The 18,212-nt window shown below is 57.7% G+C and overlaps 1 protein-coding gene across 1 annotated transcript in view; it reads left to right on the plus strand.

Annotated features, from left to right (window-relative positions):
- LOC131277447 (mitotic spindle assembly checkpoint protein MAD1-like) overlaps positions 1–16,981 on the plus strand; it is a 65,855-nt gene extending 48,874 nt beyond the window's left edge. Inside the window, exon 4 of the mRNA XM_058292473.2 lies at positions 15,824–16,981. Coding sequence (XP_058148456.2) covers positions 15,824–15,982 — 159 coding nt within the window. The 3' untranslated portion in view covers positions 15,983–16,981. The remainder of the gene's footprint in view (positions 1–15,823) is intronic.
- Positions 16,982–18,212: the final 1,231 nt, after the last annotated feature.

An 18,212-nucleotide genomic window follows, 5' to 3' on the forward strand; every position in this document is an offset into this window, starting at 1 on the left:
GCCGAGGAGCGGGTTAAAGCAGGAGAGAGGGTCGTGCACTTTCGTCCATCACCCCCCTTGGCTGAGTGCCCGCTGAGTCCAGCTCTGTCCTGGGGACCAGGGCAGCAGGGATGGAGGGCAGCGGGCAGCTCGCCTGCCAGTGCAGATTCAGGAGCTGAATCAGAGGCAGAGTCCAGCACGCTCCTGGGGACGGGGCGGAGGAGGGGGCTGGGGAAGCCTTCAGTCTCACCAGTGAGTGTTGGGTTAGACGTGGGTTTTCCCATATGTCCTTTATTGTTGAGCAATTTCTTTTCTAATCCCAATCTTCTGGGTGTTTTTATGAAGAATAGGTGATGGATTTTGTCAAATGCCTTTTCTGCATCAATTAAAATGATCATCTGGGTTTGTTCTCCTTCATTCTATTGATGAGTGGGGTATTACATCAATTTTCTTATGTTGAGCCATCCGTGCATTCCTGGAGCAAACACCACTTGGTTTACCCTTTTACTTTTAATTTATTTGTGTCTTTATAATTAAAATTTATTTCTTGTAGGCAGCAAATAGTTGAGTCTTGTTTTTGTATTCAAGATAATAATACTCTGCATTTTTAGTGGGATATTTTGAACATTTACATTTGTTGATTACTGGTTTGATTAGGTTAAATATTATCTTCCTGTTTGTTTTCTTTGTCCCATGTGTTTTTCCTTTTCCCCTCTTTTTCTGCCTTTTCTTGGAGTAATAGAATTTCTTTTTTACAAATTCTTTTTATCTCCTTGATTTACTAGCTACAGCTTTTTAGTTTTGTTATTTTAGGGGTGTATTAGGATTTATAATGTGCATCTCTAACTTAACACAGTCAACTTCAAGGGATACTATACCACTTTATGTGTAGTATAAGAACTTTACGGTCACATTCTTCCAGTTCTCTGTAAGTTTTATTTTGCAAGTATTATAAATCCAACAATATTTTTTCTTTTTGTGTAAATAGCCAATTACCTTTTAAGGGAATATAAATAGTAATTTTAAAACTCTTTTATCTACATGTGCATCTTCCACTTCTGGTGTTGCTCATTCTTCTGTGTAGACACATATTTCTATCAGGCATTGCTTTCCATCAGTTTGAAGACTTCATTTAACATTTCTTGTCATGAAGGGGACATTTTCTGAGCTTTTGCATGTCTGAAGAAGTCCTTACCTCACCTTTATTTTTGAAGGACTCTCCCCTGGCTGTAGCTGGATAGCTGGATTTTTTATTCCAGTGCTTTCCAGCTGATGCTCCACTGTCTTCTGGCTTGCATCAATTCCAGTGAGAAGTCTGCCATCACCTCATCTTTGTTCCTCTGTGGATAACGTTCCTTTCCCCCATCCCCACTGTTTTTAAGATTTTTATCTTTAGTTTTGTGCAATTTGGTTATGATCTGCTTTGATAGTTTTCTTTATGTTTCTTGAGCTTGGGGTTCATTGAACTTTATAGTGTCTACCAAATTTCAAAAGTTTTGGAATCATTCCTTTTTTCAAATATTTTTTCTGGCCCTTTGTATTGGGCTATGTATCACTGGATAACAAATTACCCCAAAACTTTGTGGCTCACAGTTTTTGTGGCTCAGGAATCTGAATGTGTCTCTGACAGGCGTCGGCCAGAGCTGAGGTCATCTCAGGCTCGACTGGGGGAGGAAGAGCGTCCAAGCCCACTCACGTGGCTGGGGGAGGAATATTGTAGCCTCGCCTCGCAGATGGCTCGCTCTTCTCATCAGGAGGCGGGTCGCCAGGAGCCATTTCAGGAGCTGCCTGCCCCACCGCCCCTCCTGTCCCTGCCTTCGGGGCCTCCAGGTGCACGTATCGCCGGCCACTAGAAGGATCCTGGAGGTCATTGATGTTTTTTTCTTCTTTTCTTTTTTTTCTTCCGTGTTTCATTTCGTATGATTTCTATTGCATGTCTTTAGGTTTGGTAATCTTTATCCACAGTATCTATTCTGACATTAATTCTACACAGTAGACTTTTCATCTTATACACTGTCATTTTCATCTCTAGAAGTTCAATTTAGCTTTTTTTTTCTTGTACCTTTTATGTCTCTACTAACTTTTTTTTTCTTTAATAAAGGGCCAGGGATTGACCCCAGGATCTCAGGTGCTCAACCACTGAGCTACATCCACTCCCCATTGAGAGTGGGTTTTTCCATGCCTTTGTTTTTAGGAGGTGGTGGAGCTCAAACCCGGGACCTAGAGCAGGGGAAGCAGGCGATAACCACTTGAGCTACATCCACTCCCTCCACTTAACTTTTTGGACGTTACACCTGACTGACGCGATGCCCTTGTCTGCTAATTCTAACATCGGTGTGAGTTTGGGGTAGGTTTTCTCCTCATGGAAGGTCACATTTCCCTGCATCTTTGCTTGCCTAGTAATCTTCGATTGGATAGTAGACATTGTGGACTTTACCTTGTTAGGTGCCGGGTATTTTTGTATTCCTCTGAACATGTCTTCAGTTTCGTACAAGGATACAGCTAAGTTTCTCAGAAGCAGTTTGAGCCTTTCACGCCTGTGTTTAAGATTTGTTCGGCAGGGCCAGAGCAACATTGAGCTCCAGCGTGTCCCCTGCTGGAGGGAAGGCCCTTCCTACCACTGCTGCCGCTGCCCCACAAATTAGACTTTCCGGTGTGGCGGTGGAGCCGACACTGCTCAGCCCCGTGGGAGCACAGGTCCCTTTTCTCCTCCACCCCTGCGGGTGTTTTCCCCCGGCCTCACTCAGACGCTGAGCAGTTTCCTCCCAGATGCCCAGGGGCGCTCCGTGCAGGTCTTCCCTGTGCTGCTCTGTCCTGTGACCTCTCGCCACCTGGGTGTCCCCAGACTCTCAGCCTCGACTCAGGGCGTCCCCCAGTTTCTGCCCAGGCCCCTGTCGCTGGCCTGTGGCCATCCTGCCTGCTGGGCTTTCCATCCCCCGGGGGCCACGCCCTTTGCTCCTTCTGTCGGGTGCCGTGCTTCAGCTTTGGCTGTTTGAGCTGGGTGGGCACAACTCTCCCCGACTCCAGCTTGGCTGTGAGCCCGTCCAGCATATGGACAGATGTTAGTTCATCTGAGAGTTCCACAACCCGTGAGGTCGGAAAACAGGAATTTTTTTTTTACTTTTTTTTTTCTTTATTTTTTTTTAATATTACATTAAAAAAATATGAGGTCCCCATATACCTCCCATCCCCCTCCCCCCACTCCTCCCCCTGTAACAACAATCTCCTCCATCATCATGAGACATTCACTGCATTTGGTGAATACATCTCCGAGTACCGCTGCACCTCATGGTACCCATCGTAGCCCACACTCTCCCACAGTCCACCCAGTGGGCCATGGGAGGACATACAATGTCCAGTAACTATCCCTGCAGCACCACCCAGGGCAACTCCAAGTCCCGAAAATGCCCCCACATCTCATCTCTTCCTCCCAATCCCTACACCCAGCAGCCACCATGGCCACTTTCTCCACACCAATGCCACATTTTCTTCTATTACTAATCACAGTAGTTCATGAATAGATTATCAGTAAGTCCACTCTAATCTGTACTCTATTCCTCCATACTGTGGACCTTGGAATGGTTGTGTCCACTCCACATCTATATCAAGAGGGGGCTTACATTCCACATGGATGCTGGATGCAATCCTCCTGCTGTCAGCTGTAGGCACTCTTGGCTCCCTGGTGTGGTGGTTGACCTTCTTCAACTCCATTTTAGCTGAGTGGGGTAAGTCCAATAAACCAGAGTGTAGGAGCTGAAGTCTGTTGAGGCTCAGGGCCTGGCTATCACATGGTCAGTCCAGAGATTCAGGTCCCCTGGGTATACACTAAATCCCAGCGCCAACTATAGATCCAGTAAAAGTAACAGGAGAGGCTTGTGAACAAAGATCACATCTGAGTCCAGCTCCATCACACAGAAACACAAACTCCAAAGTAGGGCCAACTGACATGGCACTGAACTCCATCTGCCATGACCATAGAACCTGTGGGTCTCTTTAGCCCTCAGAAGAACCAATACCTGCGGTTGTATCTGCTTTATCTGTCTCTGGGATTCTGCTGAGGTGTGCATAAGGGCAACCCCTTGGATAACCTCCTGGCTCTTTTTGGAGACTCATAGCCATATAAACTCATTTGTCCTTTCCATTTCCCCCTTTGATTCAGATTAAAAAGCATTTTTAACTCTTGGTATTATATGTAGATTGAGATATTCTGCTGGTCCGAGTTGACCCTTTATTCAAGGTCATTTTCTAGTTACATCATCAGCTGGTACTTGGTAGTGATCCCTCAGCGCCAGGGAGGTTCATCCATGGGAGTCGTGTCCCACGCTGGGGGGAAGGCAGCTCATTTACTATGCTGAGTTTGGCTTCGAGACTGGCCACATTTGAGCAACACGGAGGCTCTCAGGAGGTAATTCTTAGGCACACTGCTGCTCTAGGCCTTGTTCTTAATTCAGGTGCACAGGCTCACAAGCATAGTCATTAGTATCAGGGGCTCATTGTTGGATCTTCCTTCTTTTTTGGTCTTTGCGGTTGCACTTGGGGGATTGTTGCCGTTCCTTTAGGGACTGTGATAGAGCTCCCCTGGCTAGGAACTCAGCGCTCCCTCAGTTGTTGTTTTTAATTGTATCCACTATGAAAATATCCAAACATTTTTATGTACTCTGGATATATGCTCTGGAGAACTCCCTGCCAACCATGTGTCCCCTGTCAATAACACCCCACACCAGTATTCCTCCCCTGCCATCATTGAACCTCTCTGTGATCCAAAACTTCTTGAAAAGCGAAGCTCTATATATTGCTAAGAACAGGAATTTTTTAACCCATTTTACAATGAGGAACTCCAACTCAGAGAGGTGGAACGACGTGCCCAGGATCACACAGCCGACAGGGACAGCCCAGCTTTGAGCCCGGGCCTTCTGGCTCGGCCACTGCCTTTCTCCCTGCCCCAGACACACGAAACCTCAAACAAAGGTCACTCTGAGAGCTGGTGCCTCTCGCCCAGAGAGAAAGTGGAGGCCTTCAGAACACTCTGTCCTCTTCTTTGTGGAGCTGGAGGGCCGTCTAACCCACTTTACTGCCCCCACGCCACGCGCTGGCGCCGGCTCATGAGTAGCCGGCTGTTCCCACTTCCTGCCCTGCCTCCCTCACGGGGCGATGGGCAGGGGTCCCTCCACAGTCCTCCACCGGGCCCTGCGCCGACCCTGCCGCCCACTCCCGCGTGTCCCTCACCTCCCATGGCCCTGCGGCGCGTCCCTACCCTTTCTCTGCATCCCTGGGGCCTCCCAGCCTTGGGGCCCTGCCCCAGAAGCTCCCACTGTTAACGCTCACGCCCCCCGCACCCCTTTCTCCCCTCGTCACTTTCCCGTCGTCAGCCCGGGGCCCCCGTCTCCTCGCTGCCCCTCGCTGTCCCCAGAATGCTGCACCTGGACGCGGCCCTGACCTTGACAGCCGTGCGGCCAGGGTGCACCCCGCGGGCCGTGGCTGGCGGGAGGGGCTTGCTGGAGTGGCCACGCGGGCTCTGGGCCGCCCACCACGTCCTCCGCTCTCCCCCCTCCCTCCTCTCCCCCCGCCACCCCCCTCTCCCCAAGGCTGCAGAACAGCTGCGTGTGGATCTAAAACGGAGCGCGAGGGCAAAGATGGAGAGCTGTATAAATAGAAAAATAATAATAATAATTGCGGGTTTGAGGTTTATCTGCGACAGTTGGGGGTGCCTGGCCTTGCGCTCATCACTCTTGAGGGAAAAGGTCACCCCTAGCCAGGGACGAGAGGCCCCAGCAACGCCGATATAATTAGAACACGCACTATTTAGATGTTTTCTCCTCAGTACAATTAAGCAGGGATAATTGGGCGAGCTATTTTCCCCCCATGCTGGACACGCTTTTTTTGCCAGCATCCGCTTTGGAGTTTCATGCGGGGACGTTTGCGCTCAGCATTCTGCCCGAGTTGTCCCGATCCAGTGGCCGCTGTGTCCCTCTGCCGTCCGCTCACAGGGCCCGCGTTTGCCAAGGCCACCTGCGGGTCAGGCCTACGCTGAGCACAGTGCAGAGAAGAAGGGCCGCGTTGGCGGGGGCGCGATGGCTGCTGCCCCGGGGCAGTCCTTCCAGGCTGACCTGGCAAAGGAGGGTCTAGGGACCCTGCGGCCTTACCAGCGTCGGCCCGGGTGGCCCTTCCGGTTTCGGGATCCCGCTCATTCCCATCATGCGCCCTCAGGGACCCGCCCCGTGGCGAGGGGGGCGGAGGTGGGTGAGCCGTGGTTGGATGGCGGAGGCTGTGGTTGGATGGCAGAGGCACGGCGCCAGGCCTGAGGCCCCTCCGGGAGCACGTGCGGGGGGTCAGCACAGGCTCCGAGGGCCACACCCGCCCGGGCCTGGGGCGAGGAGGGGCGCACAGGACAGAGGGGACCCAGCGTCACGGGGACCAAGCCTCAAGCAGGCCAGGTGGGCGGGGCCACCCCCGTGGAGTCCGTCAGGGCCCCGCACCCGGGGCGCTGGCCACACGCCCCCTTGGGAGCCCCTGGCGGAGCTGAGGACTGGGGCCTGCGGTCAAGCGTCTGGCCGCAGGAAGGGTCCGGCCGCTACAGTCCCCCGTCCTCACGGCGGGCACTGGCTCAGTGCTTTCGCGCGTCTCACAGGCCCCCACGGGCCTGGGTGACAGGAGCACCCGGGCAGAGCTGCCGTGCACTGCCCCTGTCCTGGCAGCAGTGGGCACGCGGGCTCACATGGGGAAGTGGTGGGCAGCCGGGGGCACCCTCACGCCCGGACGAGCACCGCAGGAACCCACAGACTGCACCCCGTCTCCAAGGCTACTCGGGGGTCCCAGGGAGGCTGCGACCCCAGCCCCGGCTGCTCGGAGTCTCCACGTGCATGCCGGCCGCACCCCTGTCCCTCACGTCCCCTCAGGCAGCGAGGAGGACGCTGTGTCAGGGGCACCATGCCCCCGCCCTCGGCACAGCCTCGGGGCTTCCCCGCCACCCGGCCATCCTCGGAGCGTGTCCTCCTGAGCGGTGGCAGCTGCCTGCACGCCCCGGCCCTCCTGCCTGGTGCTGCAGCGCCTCCTGGCATGCACTCCTGGCACGGGCGGCCAGGTCTGAGGGTGCATGGGGCCGTGGGAGGGCACTGCCCACAGCCCTCTGTCACCTCCCCTGAGCAGGGCGCTCTGTGCTGGGCAGGCCCAGCCCAGGGCTCCTGCCCGCCTCCGTGGCCGAGGACTCCACGCCAGGGCTGGCCCAAGACCTCTGGGCCCACATCGCTCACAGCCGCACAGCTGTGCCGCCAACCTGAGGCCTCCGGCGAGCGGGAGGCCGAGCGGGCGAGGAGGGGCTCCCCAGGGGTCCCCCCTTGCCTGGCCTCGGCCCAGGCGGGCATGTTGGCGGCAAAGGGGCAGCAAGGTGGCGGCCGTGGGGCCTGCCTGGGGGCAGGGGCAGGTGGGGTGCCCCAGCAGGGCGTCTCGAGGGCGGGAGGCCTGGCCAAGTGGAGAGGGGCAAGGGCCCGGGGTGGCGCGCCCAGGCGGCAGCGCTGGGCGGTGGCACGGTCGAACTGCGGCCCAGAGGTGGCTGCCAGGCCACAGGCAGGGGCCTGGGGGGGGCCACGCGCCCCTGGACAGGAGGCAGCTCACGGGTCCTGCCCGCCTGGCTGCAGGGCTGCCCCACAGCTTTTGCACCCAGTTGCCAGAAGCCAGTGGGCGTGTCCTGGGCAGCGCTGACACACGGGACCCTGCGTGCCAGGCCCACCCTCGTGCCAGGAACTCTGCTGGGAGCTAAGCAGCCCCCTGCCCTGCCGACCCCCAGCCTTGTGGGGGCCTCCTCCAGAGCCTGCACGGCTACCACAGCCCACCCCTCACACCTCATCTCCAACTGCTGCTGTGTTCCCTGCCCCCTCCTGCCGGCCCTGCCGGGAGGTCACAGCCTCCCTGGCTGTGTCCCGCCCGCCACTCAGCAGACACCGCGCTCCCGGGCAGCGCCGTCCCTCCAGGTGTGGGGTGAGACCCACGGCGGCCTCGGCCTGCCCCCTCCTGCCCCCACGGTGGGCCTGGCTTCCTCACCCGGCTCCTTGGCTTCTGCTGCAGCCTGGACGGGACTCGGCATGGGGAGGAGGGGGGTGGACGGACAGCGGAAGGACAGCTGGAGAAAAGGGGGACTGGTGGCTGGGTGGACGTGTGGGAAGGAGGGTGCCCCCCACCGAGGCTCGACGTGCCTTAGCTCCCAAGCACAGCAGGCCTTTCCTACCTCCAAGCTATTAAAATCTTCTGCGCAGTCCACTTTTAAAGAGTAGATTATTTTCTAAATATAATACATGCACATGGAGAAGAAAATCCCAGTCCACGGAGGGGTAGTCGGCCTGCTGTGAATCCCTGCAAAGCGCCGGGACCCCGTACTTTAAACCTCCTGCCACGGAAAACCTCAAGCGCACGTGACGGAGGAAACGCTGCAAGGAGCCCAGCTGCCCTGCTTCCATCGGTACCTGCTTTTGGCCAGTCTTGATCCCCCCCCCCGGCCCCTGCTCCCACCCCCTACTCTGTATTATTTTGAAATAGTTCAAGTTTTCAGAGGGTCCCAGGAGACACCTCACACGGTTTTCTCCAGGAGCAGCTGGTGACGTCTCGTACGGGTGGGTCCGGTTGTCCAAATAGGGAATCAACTTGCATCCACGCTGGTGATTTGTCCGGAGACCCTGTCCGTTCTTGCCAGGCTCCTCGGTTGCCTCTGCGCTCCAGGACGCTGCCCGGGCCCCCCGCTGTGCCCTCGCAGGCCTGCCCGGCTCCTGCTCCGCAGCCTGCGGCCTCTCCTTGTCTCCGGGTGCTCTGTAGAGCGCCCTCCGCTTTCCGGGCCTTAGGTGGGGCAACGCCCTCTTGGCCAGAGCACACGGCGTGCGTCAGCGCGCCCCGGCCAGGGCGCCCCGTGTCACTGATGGCGCACCTGTTGCTTGGGTGAGGGGCGTGCCCAGGGTTCTCCCGAGAGTTACTCAGTGTTCCAGCGTGACACCGGCGCCGCGGGTGCTGCCGCCCTCGTGCTCACTCGCTCGCCCACCAGGCTCCTTGCCCGCAGCGCTCACTCCAAGGGCGTTTGCCAAGCCGTGTCCTCCGGCTCCGTCGTCCCTCCTGCTCTGTTCACTGGAATTCGACTCCTCCACGTGGGATTTGTCCACCTAGTTTGTAGGACCCAGGACAGTGTCTCCTCTCCCTAGGTGGTACCGTCACTGCACGTCACTGCTCAGCAGCTCTGGCCCTCGCGAGTTCCTTCTGTTGGTACTTGTGTGCTTGTTCTTAACCTTTTATTTCAAAATAATTTCAGATTCACAAGAAGTTGTAAAGAAAAGTACAGGGAGGTGTGCCGTCCCCCCAGCCTCCCCTCTGTTAACTTCTAGCCCCGCTGCGGTATGGCAGAACCAGCACAGCCCTCAGTGCAGCCCTCAGTGCTGGCGCAGATTCTCCAGGCAGACACGCGTCCACCTTACGTGTGTACTCGAGTGCGTGCAGCTCGTGTGTGTGCAGCCCGTGTGTGTATAGCCTGTGTGTGTGCAGCTCGTGTGTGTAACCCGTGTGTGCAGCTCGTGTGTGTAACCCTTGTGTGTGCAGCTCGTGTGTGTATAGCCTGTGTGTGTGCAGCTCGTCTGTATAGCCCATGTGTGTGTGCACTCGTGTGTGTAACCCGTGTGTGTGCAGCTCGTGTGTGTATAGCCTGTGTGTGTGCAGCTCATGTGTGTAGCCCATGTGTGTGTGCACTCGTGTGTGTATAGCCTGTGTGTGTGTAGCCCATGTGTGTGTGCACTCGTGTGTGTAACCCGTGTGTGTGCAACTCGTGTGTGTATAGCCTGTGTGTGTGCAGCTCGTGTGTGTAACCCGTGTGTGCAGCTCATGTGTGTATAGCCTGTGTGTGTAGCTCGTGTGTGTAACCCGTGTGTGTGCAGCTCGTGTGTGTAGCCCATGTGTGTGTGCAGCTCGTGTGTGTGCAGCTCGTATGTGTAACCCGTGTGTGTGCAGCTTGTGTGTGTATAGCCTGTGTGTGTGCAACTTGTGTGTGTAGCTCGTGTGTGTAACCCATGTGTGTAGCTCGTGTGTGTATAACCTGTGTGTGTGCAGCTCGTGTGTGTATAGCCTGTGTGTGTGCAGCTTGTGTGTGTAGCCCATGTGTGTGTGCAGCTCGTGTGTGTATAGCCTGTGTGTGTGCAGCTTGTGTGTGTAGCCCATGTGTGTGTGCACTCGTGTGTGTAACCCGTGTGTGTGCAGCTCGTGTGTGTATAGCCTGTGTGTGTAGCTCATGTGTGTAACCCGTGTGTGTGCAGCTCGTGTGTGTAGCCCATGTGTGTGTGCAGCTTGTGTGTGTAACCCGTGTGTGTGCAGCTCGTGTGTGTATAGCCTGTGTGTGTGCAGCTCGTGTGTGTGCAGCTCGTGTGTGTATAGCCTGTGTGTGTGCAGCTCGTGTGTGTATAGCCTGTGTGTGTGCAGCTCGTGTGTGTAGCCCATGTGTGTGTGCAGCTCGTGTGTATAACCCGTGTGTGTGCAGCTCGTGTGTGTGTGCAGCTCGTGTGTGCAGCTCTGTGTGTTTTTAGCATGATACTTAGCCGTCACTCCAGGGCCCCCTTCGCGGCCACCCCCTCGCCCCACCCCTATCTCCTGGCCACTGCCGTGTGCTCCTCGTCTCTAATGTTGCTGTTACGTGAACGTTTATAAATGGAGTTGTCAAGTGTGTGTCTGTCAAGAGTGACTTCCTTCACTCAACCTAACTGCTTTGTGGCCCACCTGGATTGCCGTGGTTCTCAGCAACTCGCTGCCGCGTATTATTATCCACGTCCAGACGACCACTGTTCCATCAGTCACCCATTGAAGGGCATCTTGGGGGTTTCCGTTCGGGACTATTAGAAATAAAGCTGCCGTGAGCATCTGCACAAGAGTTTCTGCATGAAAACAGCTCTCTGTTGCTCTGGAATAAATGTCCAAGCATACAATTTCCAGATCGTGTGGGTTTTGTTTGTTTTGTTTTCGAGGTGCCAGGGGCTGGGGATGGAACCGGGACCTCATCTGTGGAAAGCTGACACTCAGCCACTCAGCCACATCGGCTCCCAAGGTGGTTTTATCATTTGTTCTGCTTGTTTGTTTTTGTTTTTTTCAGGAGGCACCGGGAACCAAACCCAGGACCTCCCATGTGCGAGGCAGGAGCTCAACTGCTTGAGCCACAGCCACTCTCCAGTTTAAAAGAAACAGTGAAACTGCCTTCCAGAGCGGCTCCCACAGCCCCCTCCACCAGCCGTGTCTGCACATCTGGTTTCCATGCGTCTCACCAGCACTGGAAATCCCACTGCTTTTTATTCCACCTTTCTGAGGGATGCATAACGCTCTCTCATTGTAATTTTCATTTTCATTTCCCTCGTGGCTAATGAAGTGCTTATTTGCCATCTGGGATCATTTTCGGTGAAATGTCTGCACGTGTATTTTGTCCGTTTTCTAATTGGATTTGTTTTCTGTGAGTTTTAGGGTTCTTTATACATCCTAGATACTAGTCCTTTGTTGATACGTGGTTTGCAAACATTTTCCCCTGGTCTGTAATTTGTCTTTGTATCCTCTTAGAAAGATCTTTCTCAGAGCAAAAGTTGTTTAATGATGTCCAATTTATTCACTTTTCTCTTTTTTGTCAAGTCTGAGAACTCTTTGTCTAGTCCTAAGTCCCAGATATTTTCTCAATTTTTGAAAAGTTTTCTGGTTTTACGTTTAACACCTAAGTCCAGAGCCACTTTGAGTTAAGTATGGTGTGTGGCTGAGGTAAATGGGTCCCTGCTTCTGGTGGGCCCACAGTCGCTCCAGCGCCGTTGGTGGGAAGGCAGTCCCTTCTCTTTGGTGGCTTCCACGCTGTGTCGGAGCTTGGCTGTGGGTCTGGGTTCTGTGGCCCATTGACATGCTCGCCTCTCCCTGGAACCCCCCGGCGTCGCTCGTCTTTCGACACTTAGCTGGTCGTGCCCAGGCGTGGGCAGGGATCAGACTCCTCCTCCTTCCTTTCCACACTGTTCTGGCTATTCTAGAGCCTTCCATTCCATATAAATTTCAGAACAAGCTTGTCTATATCGATAAAATCTTGCTGAAATGTTGGCAGGAATTGCATCAAACCTGCCAATCAGTTTGGGGAAAATTAACACTTTACTCTGCTGAGTCCTTCAATCTGTGAGCATGGTACCTCTCTGTTTATTTAAATGCTCTTTTGACTTCATTCATTAGCAGTTTATAATTTTCAGCAGACAGGTCCTGCACACATTTTGCTAGATTATGCCTCTAAGTATTTACAGCTTTTTGAGTAGGTGTACGTGGTCTTGCCGTGCTCGTTTTGCTTGTTTGCTGTTAGTGTGTATTGCTCTGCCCTCCTGCCTCCTCACTGAACTCTCTTATTCCAGGAGGTTTCCTTCTAGTGTCCTTGCGCTTTTCTACATAGACCGTCGCGTCACCTGCTAACAGGGAGAGTTTTACCCCTGCCCTTGCAGCCCGCCTGCCTTGGGTTTCCTTCCGTCCAGGGAGAGTTTTACCCCTGCCCTTGCAGCCCGCCTGCCTTGGGTTTCCTTCCGTCTGAATGCCCTGGCTTGGATCCACAGGGGAACTGGAGACGTGCTGGTGGTGGCGCTCCGGCTAAGGGGGAAGCTTCCCGTCTTTTCCGTTTAGTAGGCTTTAGCTGTGGGTTATTTGTGGAAGCTTCTTGTCAGGTTGAGGAAGTTCGCCTCTTTTCCTCTTTTGGCAAGAGTTTTTACACGAATGGATGATGAATTTTGTCACATGCTGTTTCGGTGCCAATTGATTGGATCCTGTGAGTCTCTTCTTTAGCCCTTTGGTATGGCGCATTACACAGATTGATTTTTGAATATTGAACCAGCTTCCATGCCTAGCACGAGCCCCACTTGGGCAGTGTGTTCTTCTTGCTGGGCTCAATTTGCTAATGCTTCGTGGAGGATTTTTGCCTCTTAAGTGCACGAGGGATATTGGTCTGCAGTTTTCTTTTCTGCTCCATCTCTGTCGGGCTCCCATCTGGTTAAACTGATGAGGGAGTGTGCTTCCCTCCTCTATTGTCTGGGAGAGATTGGGTGAAATAAAATTCTTGTCTCAATGCTTGATAAAAATCTCTGGTGAAACCACCTGGGACTGGAGATTTCTTTTTGAGGAGCTTTTTAATTACAAAATCAATTTCTTTAATAATTGTAGGCTGCTCGGGTCCTCTGTTTCATCCTGGCTCAGTTCTTGTAGTTTGTGGGTTTTGAGCAATTGGTCCATCTTCTAAATTGTCAAATGTATGAGCATAAAGATTTTTCGTATTCTTTTCTTGTTATTCTCTTAGTCGCTAAAGGTCTGTTATAATGCCCTGTTTCATTCCTGATATTGGTAATTTCTATCTTCTCTTTCTTTATCTTGTTTTAGTTTTGCTAAGGTTTATCAACCTAATTGATATTTTTCAAAGGACCAGCTTTCACTTTAGTAATTTTCCCAGTGTTGTCTTGTTTTCGATTTCATTTCTTCCTTCTCTTACTTTATTGCTTCCTGCCTTTGGCAGGCTCTGGGTTTATTTTGCTCTTCTTTTTCTAGTGTCTTGCAATAGGAACTTAGATGACTTTCTTCTTTTCCTAACACAAACATTCAGTACTATACATTGCCCTCTCAGCACGGCCTTAGGTGCAGCCCCCCACATTTTGACATGTTGTATTTTCGTTTTCCTCTGACCCGCGGACTCTCTGGAATTGTGCTGCTTACCTCTGCTGTGTTGTCTCTCTCCCTTGTGGCCTGTGGCCTTTGGCGTGTCCTCGTCGGCTTTGAGCGCGTCTCCACTTCCTGGTACCACACGACTCCGCAGCTGCTCTTGTATTTCACAGCCCCAGCCTGGACCCGCCGCTTCTTCACGCAGCAGCAGGAGCTTCTTTTTAACATGACCACAGTCCACCAGCACATCTGGACAGTGTTTAAGTAGCTGCCCGGTTCCACTTTCCCCAAGGCCCTGGGACTTCAGGCGTCACTTCACTGGGCTTTTTGGTCGGCTCTGCGTCCAGCACCACTGCGCTCCTGGGGTTTCCTGCAGCAGTCTCGGCAGATGGCCACCCGCCCTTGCCTCAGCTGGCGGAGGAGGGGGAACCCAGCAGGGAGGGGGCATGGGGGCCTCTTGGCTGCCCTCGGGGGCGTTTGCCAGAAAGAGCGCCGGACAGCCACGGCAGCCACGTGTCCCGAGAGCAGCTTGCAGTGGCCAAGCTGGCATGGGGAGAACCCAGGGCTGCGCCCCTCCCGGCCTCTCTGTGGCCTTCTAGGGCCTGGCCAGAGCCGGGTGGGCACGGGCCCTGGAGCCACAGCTGGACAGACGGGCAGCAAAGTGTTTTCCTTAAGATGGAGTGTCTCGCCCTCCCGCCAGCACCTGCAGCCCACTACTGCGCGCCACTTCCCAGCCTGAGCGAGAGCGCGGCCACCCCATAAATATTGCCAGCCGCATCCAGCGTCTTACTGGGCAATTTGCTTTTTAAAAAATTGTGCTCTAATTTTAAGTGAACAGCCCCTAATTACAGTGATTTATAAGGCACCTGGGGACCGAGTGATATTTGAGCGTGGCAGAGCGCCAGGCAGAGATTGATGGGCACGGCGTCACGCAGCCGGCACGTCCTGAGGATACCGCGGTGGCGGGGGCCGGTCCGCATGACGAGGCGGGGAGCCCCGTCCAGGAGAGGCTCTGGGCCTCCAGCTGCCAGCACGCAGAGGGAGACGGGTGGGGAGAAGGGTGGCTTGGGCCCGGCTGCGGGACCCCTGTGCCCACCTGCGCCGCATGGGGGGCCGATGCACCTTGTCGGCCAAGACTGGCGTTTTGCCAGCACTGGACTTGCTTTACCGGGGGCTGGTGATGAGAGAGTGGCACTGGTCCCCCCACCTCCCCTGCCATCCCCACAGCTGTGCCCCGGAGGCGCTCGGTCATCTGCCGGTTGCAGCGACCGCCCGACGACAGTGTTTATTCCAAACCAGGACCGACCGGGCCCCCAGGCCCTGCTGAGATTTGGGGAGGGGGCCTGGCAGGGCGGAGCCTTCAAGTCAGAAGGAGACACGGCTCAGGGCGGGGCCCAGGCAGAGAGGACGCAGCGAGGGGCGTCGGCCCGAATCCACGGAGGAGGCCGCTGTCCCTCGCTGGCCGGCGTGACGCCCGCAGCCGGACCACAGGCAGCTGGCCGCACGCGCCCTCCCTGCGTGGCCGCCACCCCCGCCGGTACCACTGAGTCCCCGCCGCCTCCCGACAGCTGCAGGAGCGGCAGCCCCTGCTGACATTTAGGGGGAAACATTCAGAGTCAGGAGCAGAAGGCAGAAATGAAAGGATTTTCTTGGTAAAAGGTCAGAGTGGTTTCTCGCATTTTTGTTTAAAAACGGTTTGTGTTGAACTATGACAAAGCTAAATGTGTAGGCTCCGTGGGGGCGGGAGGGCCCCTAGGGGGTGCAGAGTGGCCCAGACGGAAAACGGAGAGCACGCGCAGAGACCGGACAGGTGACCGCTGCCTGCCAGTGGCACGCGGGGGCTGTGCCGTGGGCGTGGCCGAGCCAGCCGGCGGGGGCCCCAGGGGAGGTGCCTCAGGGGAGGGCGGGCAGGCCCCGGGCACCCTCCTGGCCGAGTCTCGAGCAGGGCAGTCCACACCTGCCAGAGGATGCAGGCCCAAGTGGGCAGGTGGGGCCCCACACTGCAGAGGAGTGGGGAGTCGGCTGCGCCCTGGGCCCCGGGGCCTCCAGGAGGGCCGTCTCCTCAATGCCAAGGCCGCCCCAGGCCCCAGTGCAGCCCTCCACCCCCAGGGCCAGACATGCCGGCCTCGGGGGCCCACCTGGCCCACCCCTCCCCGCCTAACCCCCCTTCCTGCCTCTTCTGCAGGCCACAGGACCCTCGGGGGCCAAGATGCAGCTGCTGGAGACGGAGTTCTCGCGCTCGGTGGGCGAGCTCATCCAGCTGCACCTGCTGGGGCAGGACAGCATCCCCGCCTTCCTCAGCGCGCTCACGCTCGACCTCTTCAGCCGCCAGACCCTGGCCTAGCGCTCGCCTGGACACACGGCCTGCCGGGGGACTCAGCGGCCCAGGCCCCGCCCCAGCCACAGGCCCCGCCCCCACCAACAGGCCTCGCCCCCGCCAACAGGCCTCGCCCCAGCCAAGGCCCCGCCCCAGCCACAGGCCCCACCCCCACCAACAGGCCTCGCCCCAGCCACAGGCCCCGCCCCCGCCAACAGGCCTCGCCAAGGCCCCGCCCCAGCCACAGGCCCCGCCCCCACCAACAGGCCTCGCCCCAGCCAAGGCCCCGCCCCAGCCACAGGCCCCGCCCCAGCCACAGGCCCCACCCCCGCCAACAGGCCTCGCCCCAGCCAAGGCCCCGCCCCAGCCACAGGCCCCGCCCCCGCCAACAGGCCTCGCCCCAGCCACAGGCCCCGCCCCCACCAACAGGCCTCACCCCAGCCAAGGCCCTGCCCCAGCCACAGGCCCCACCCCAGCCACAGGCCCCGCCCCAGCCACAGGCCCCGCCCCCACCAACAGGCCTCGCCCCAGCCACAGGCCCCGCCCCAGCCAGCTAGCCCCGCCCCTGGCAGGCCCCGCCTCTAGCCCGCCTGCCTCTCGGCCAGCCCCGCCCCTCCTGGCCTGCCCGCCCCCAGCAGGCCCTGTCCCACCAGAGCCCGCAGGCCATGTGGCCACAGCCGGCCTCGTCTTCTGCCTGGTGGCGTCCATCATCATGGGACCCTCAGCACCACCCATCCCCGCCATCTAGGTGGCCGACTCCCCAGGCCCAGCCGCGCACCCAGCCCATCAGGGTCCCCCGGCCGCAGCCCCAAGCTCCTCGGCGCATCCGGCCCCACCTCCTGTCCCCTCAGCTTGCCGCGCTGGCCCTGCCTGGCCCCGGCCTGCTGCTCGGCCCCCTGCCCGCCCTGCCCTTGGCGGGTAGCCCGGGGTGGCCTTGGGGCCAGGCCCTGGCAGACAAAGCCCTGCCCGTCCAGGGAGCTGCAGCCCCAGGCCCTCGCTCCTGCAAATAAAGCTCCTCTGCCGCCCGCCGCCTGCCGCATCTGTCCAGGCCCCGAGCCGAGGGCCCACACTCCCGCCTCGAGTCCTTGGGGTGCGGGGAGCTATGCCCCCCGGGGAGACGGGGGTGGGCCTGGGACTGGAAGCCAGGTCTAAGCCTGGCGGTGCCGTGCCCACAGGGGGAGCAGGCGGCCTGCGGCAGCACGGGCTCCACAGCTGCCCGGCCCCGGCCAGCAGCCTATGGCAGCCACGCCCCGTGGGCCTCACCGCTGCCCCTGCGACCACGCGGCCTCACCAAGACTGTGGCCTCCGTGCCGAGACCCCTCCCCCAGGACAGCAGGGGCCTGGGGACATGAGCGCCGTGGTTGTCCTCGGGCTGGGGGTCCCACAGCCCCACCCCCCTTGAGGAGCTGGTCCCCCATAGACGAGGCAAGGCCACCGTCCCCGCGAGCACCCGCGGAGGCTTCGTCCCCAATGCTGGGCTCGCGAGGGGGTCCTGGGGTTCAGCAAGGCACGGCGCGGGCACGAGAGCAGAGTCCCCCTCTCACTGACCCCCACCCTCTGGGGCCAGGGCTCTGGGGGGTGCAGAGAGGTTGGGAGAGGGGTGCGCTGGCAGCTGGCAGCCACACGGGGGTGCAGGTGGGAGCCGGAGGGGCTGAGGGTGGCCGACACCTGAGCCAGCCGGGGGGGCCCAGGGCCTGGGGAGCTGCTGGCAGCTGCAGGGCGGTGGCCTCACCCTCAGCAAAGACATCACCTGTGCAACGGAGGACGTCCCCCCACTCGGCGCGGCGCCCACCCAGTGCCCAGCTGTGGGGAAGGCGAGTGGTGACGCCGGTGACGCCCGTGGCTGGCAGGCTGCCCGCGGAGCGCCGTGGAATTGGCCTGTCCGCAGCCAGCTTCTCTCTGAGCCTGACCAGGGGCGCGGCCCTGAGCAGGGGTGCTGCCCTCTCGGGGCAGAGCCCAGAGCAGGTGAGCAGGGAGCCTGGCCTGCCCCTCACGCCTTCCAGACCCAGCGCCCTGAGAGCCGGGGTCCGGAGGTGGGCCCCACCGTCTGGGCTGGCAGCCCGGGGACACGGGGGCTCTGGCTGTACCACCCGGGCAGCCGGCAGCCGAGGGCCTTGCTGTGCTGCCCGCAGGAGGTGACTTGCCTCCAGGCCTCAGCCGACAGGAAGTCCCGTGGTCCAAGTGGACCCCAGCAGAGGGCAAGCTTTCCCACCACCTCCTGACAGAAGCCGCAGACCCAAGGGGCCCCTTCGGCCTC

This window comes from Dasypus novemcinctus (genome assembly GCF_030445035.2).
Source record: "Dasypus novemcinctus isolate mDasNov1 chromosome 23 unlocalized genomic scaffold, mDasNov1.1.hap2 SUPER_23_unloc_1, whole genome shotgun sequence".
Lineage (NCBI taxonomy): Eukaryota > Metazoa > Chordata > Mammalia > Cingulata > Dasypodidae > Dasypus > Dasypus novemcinctus.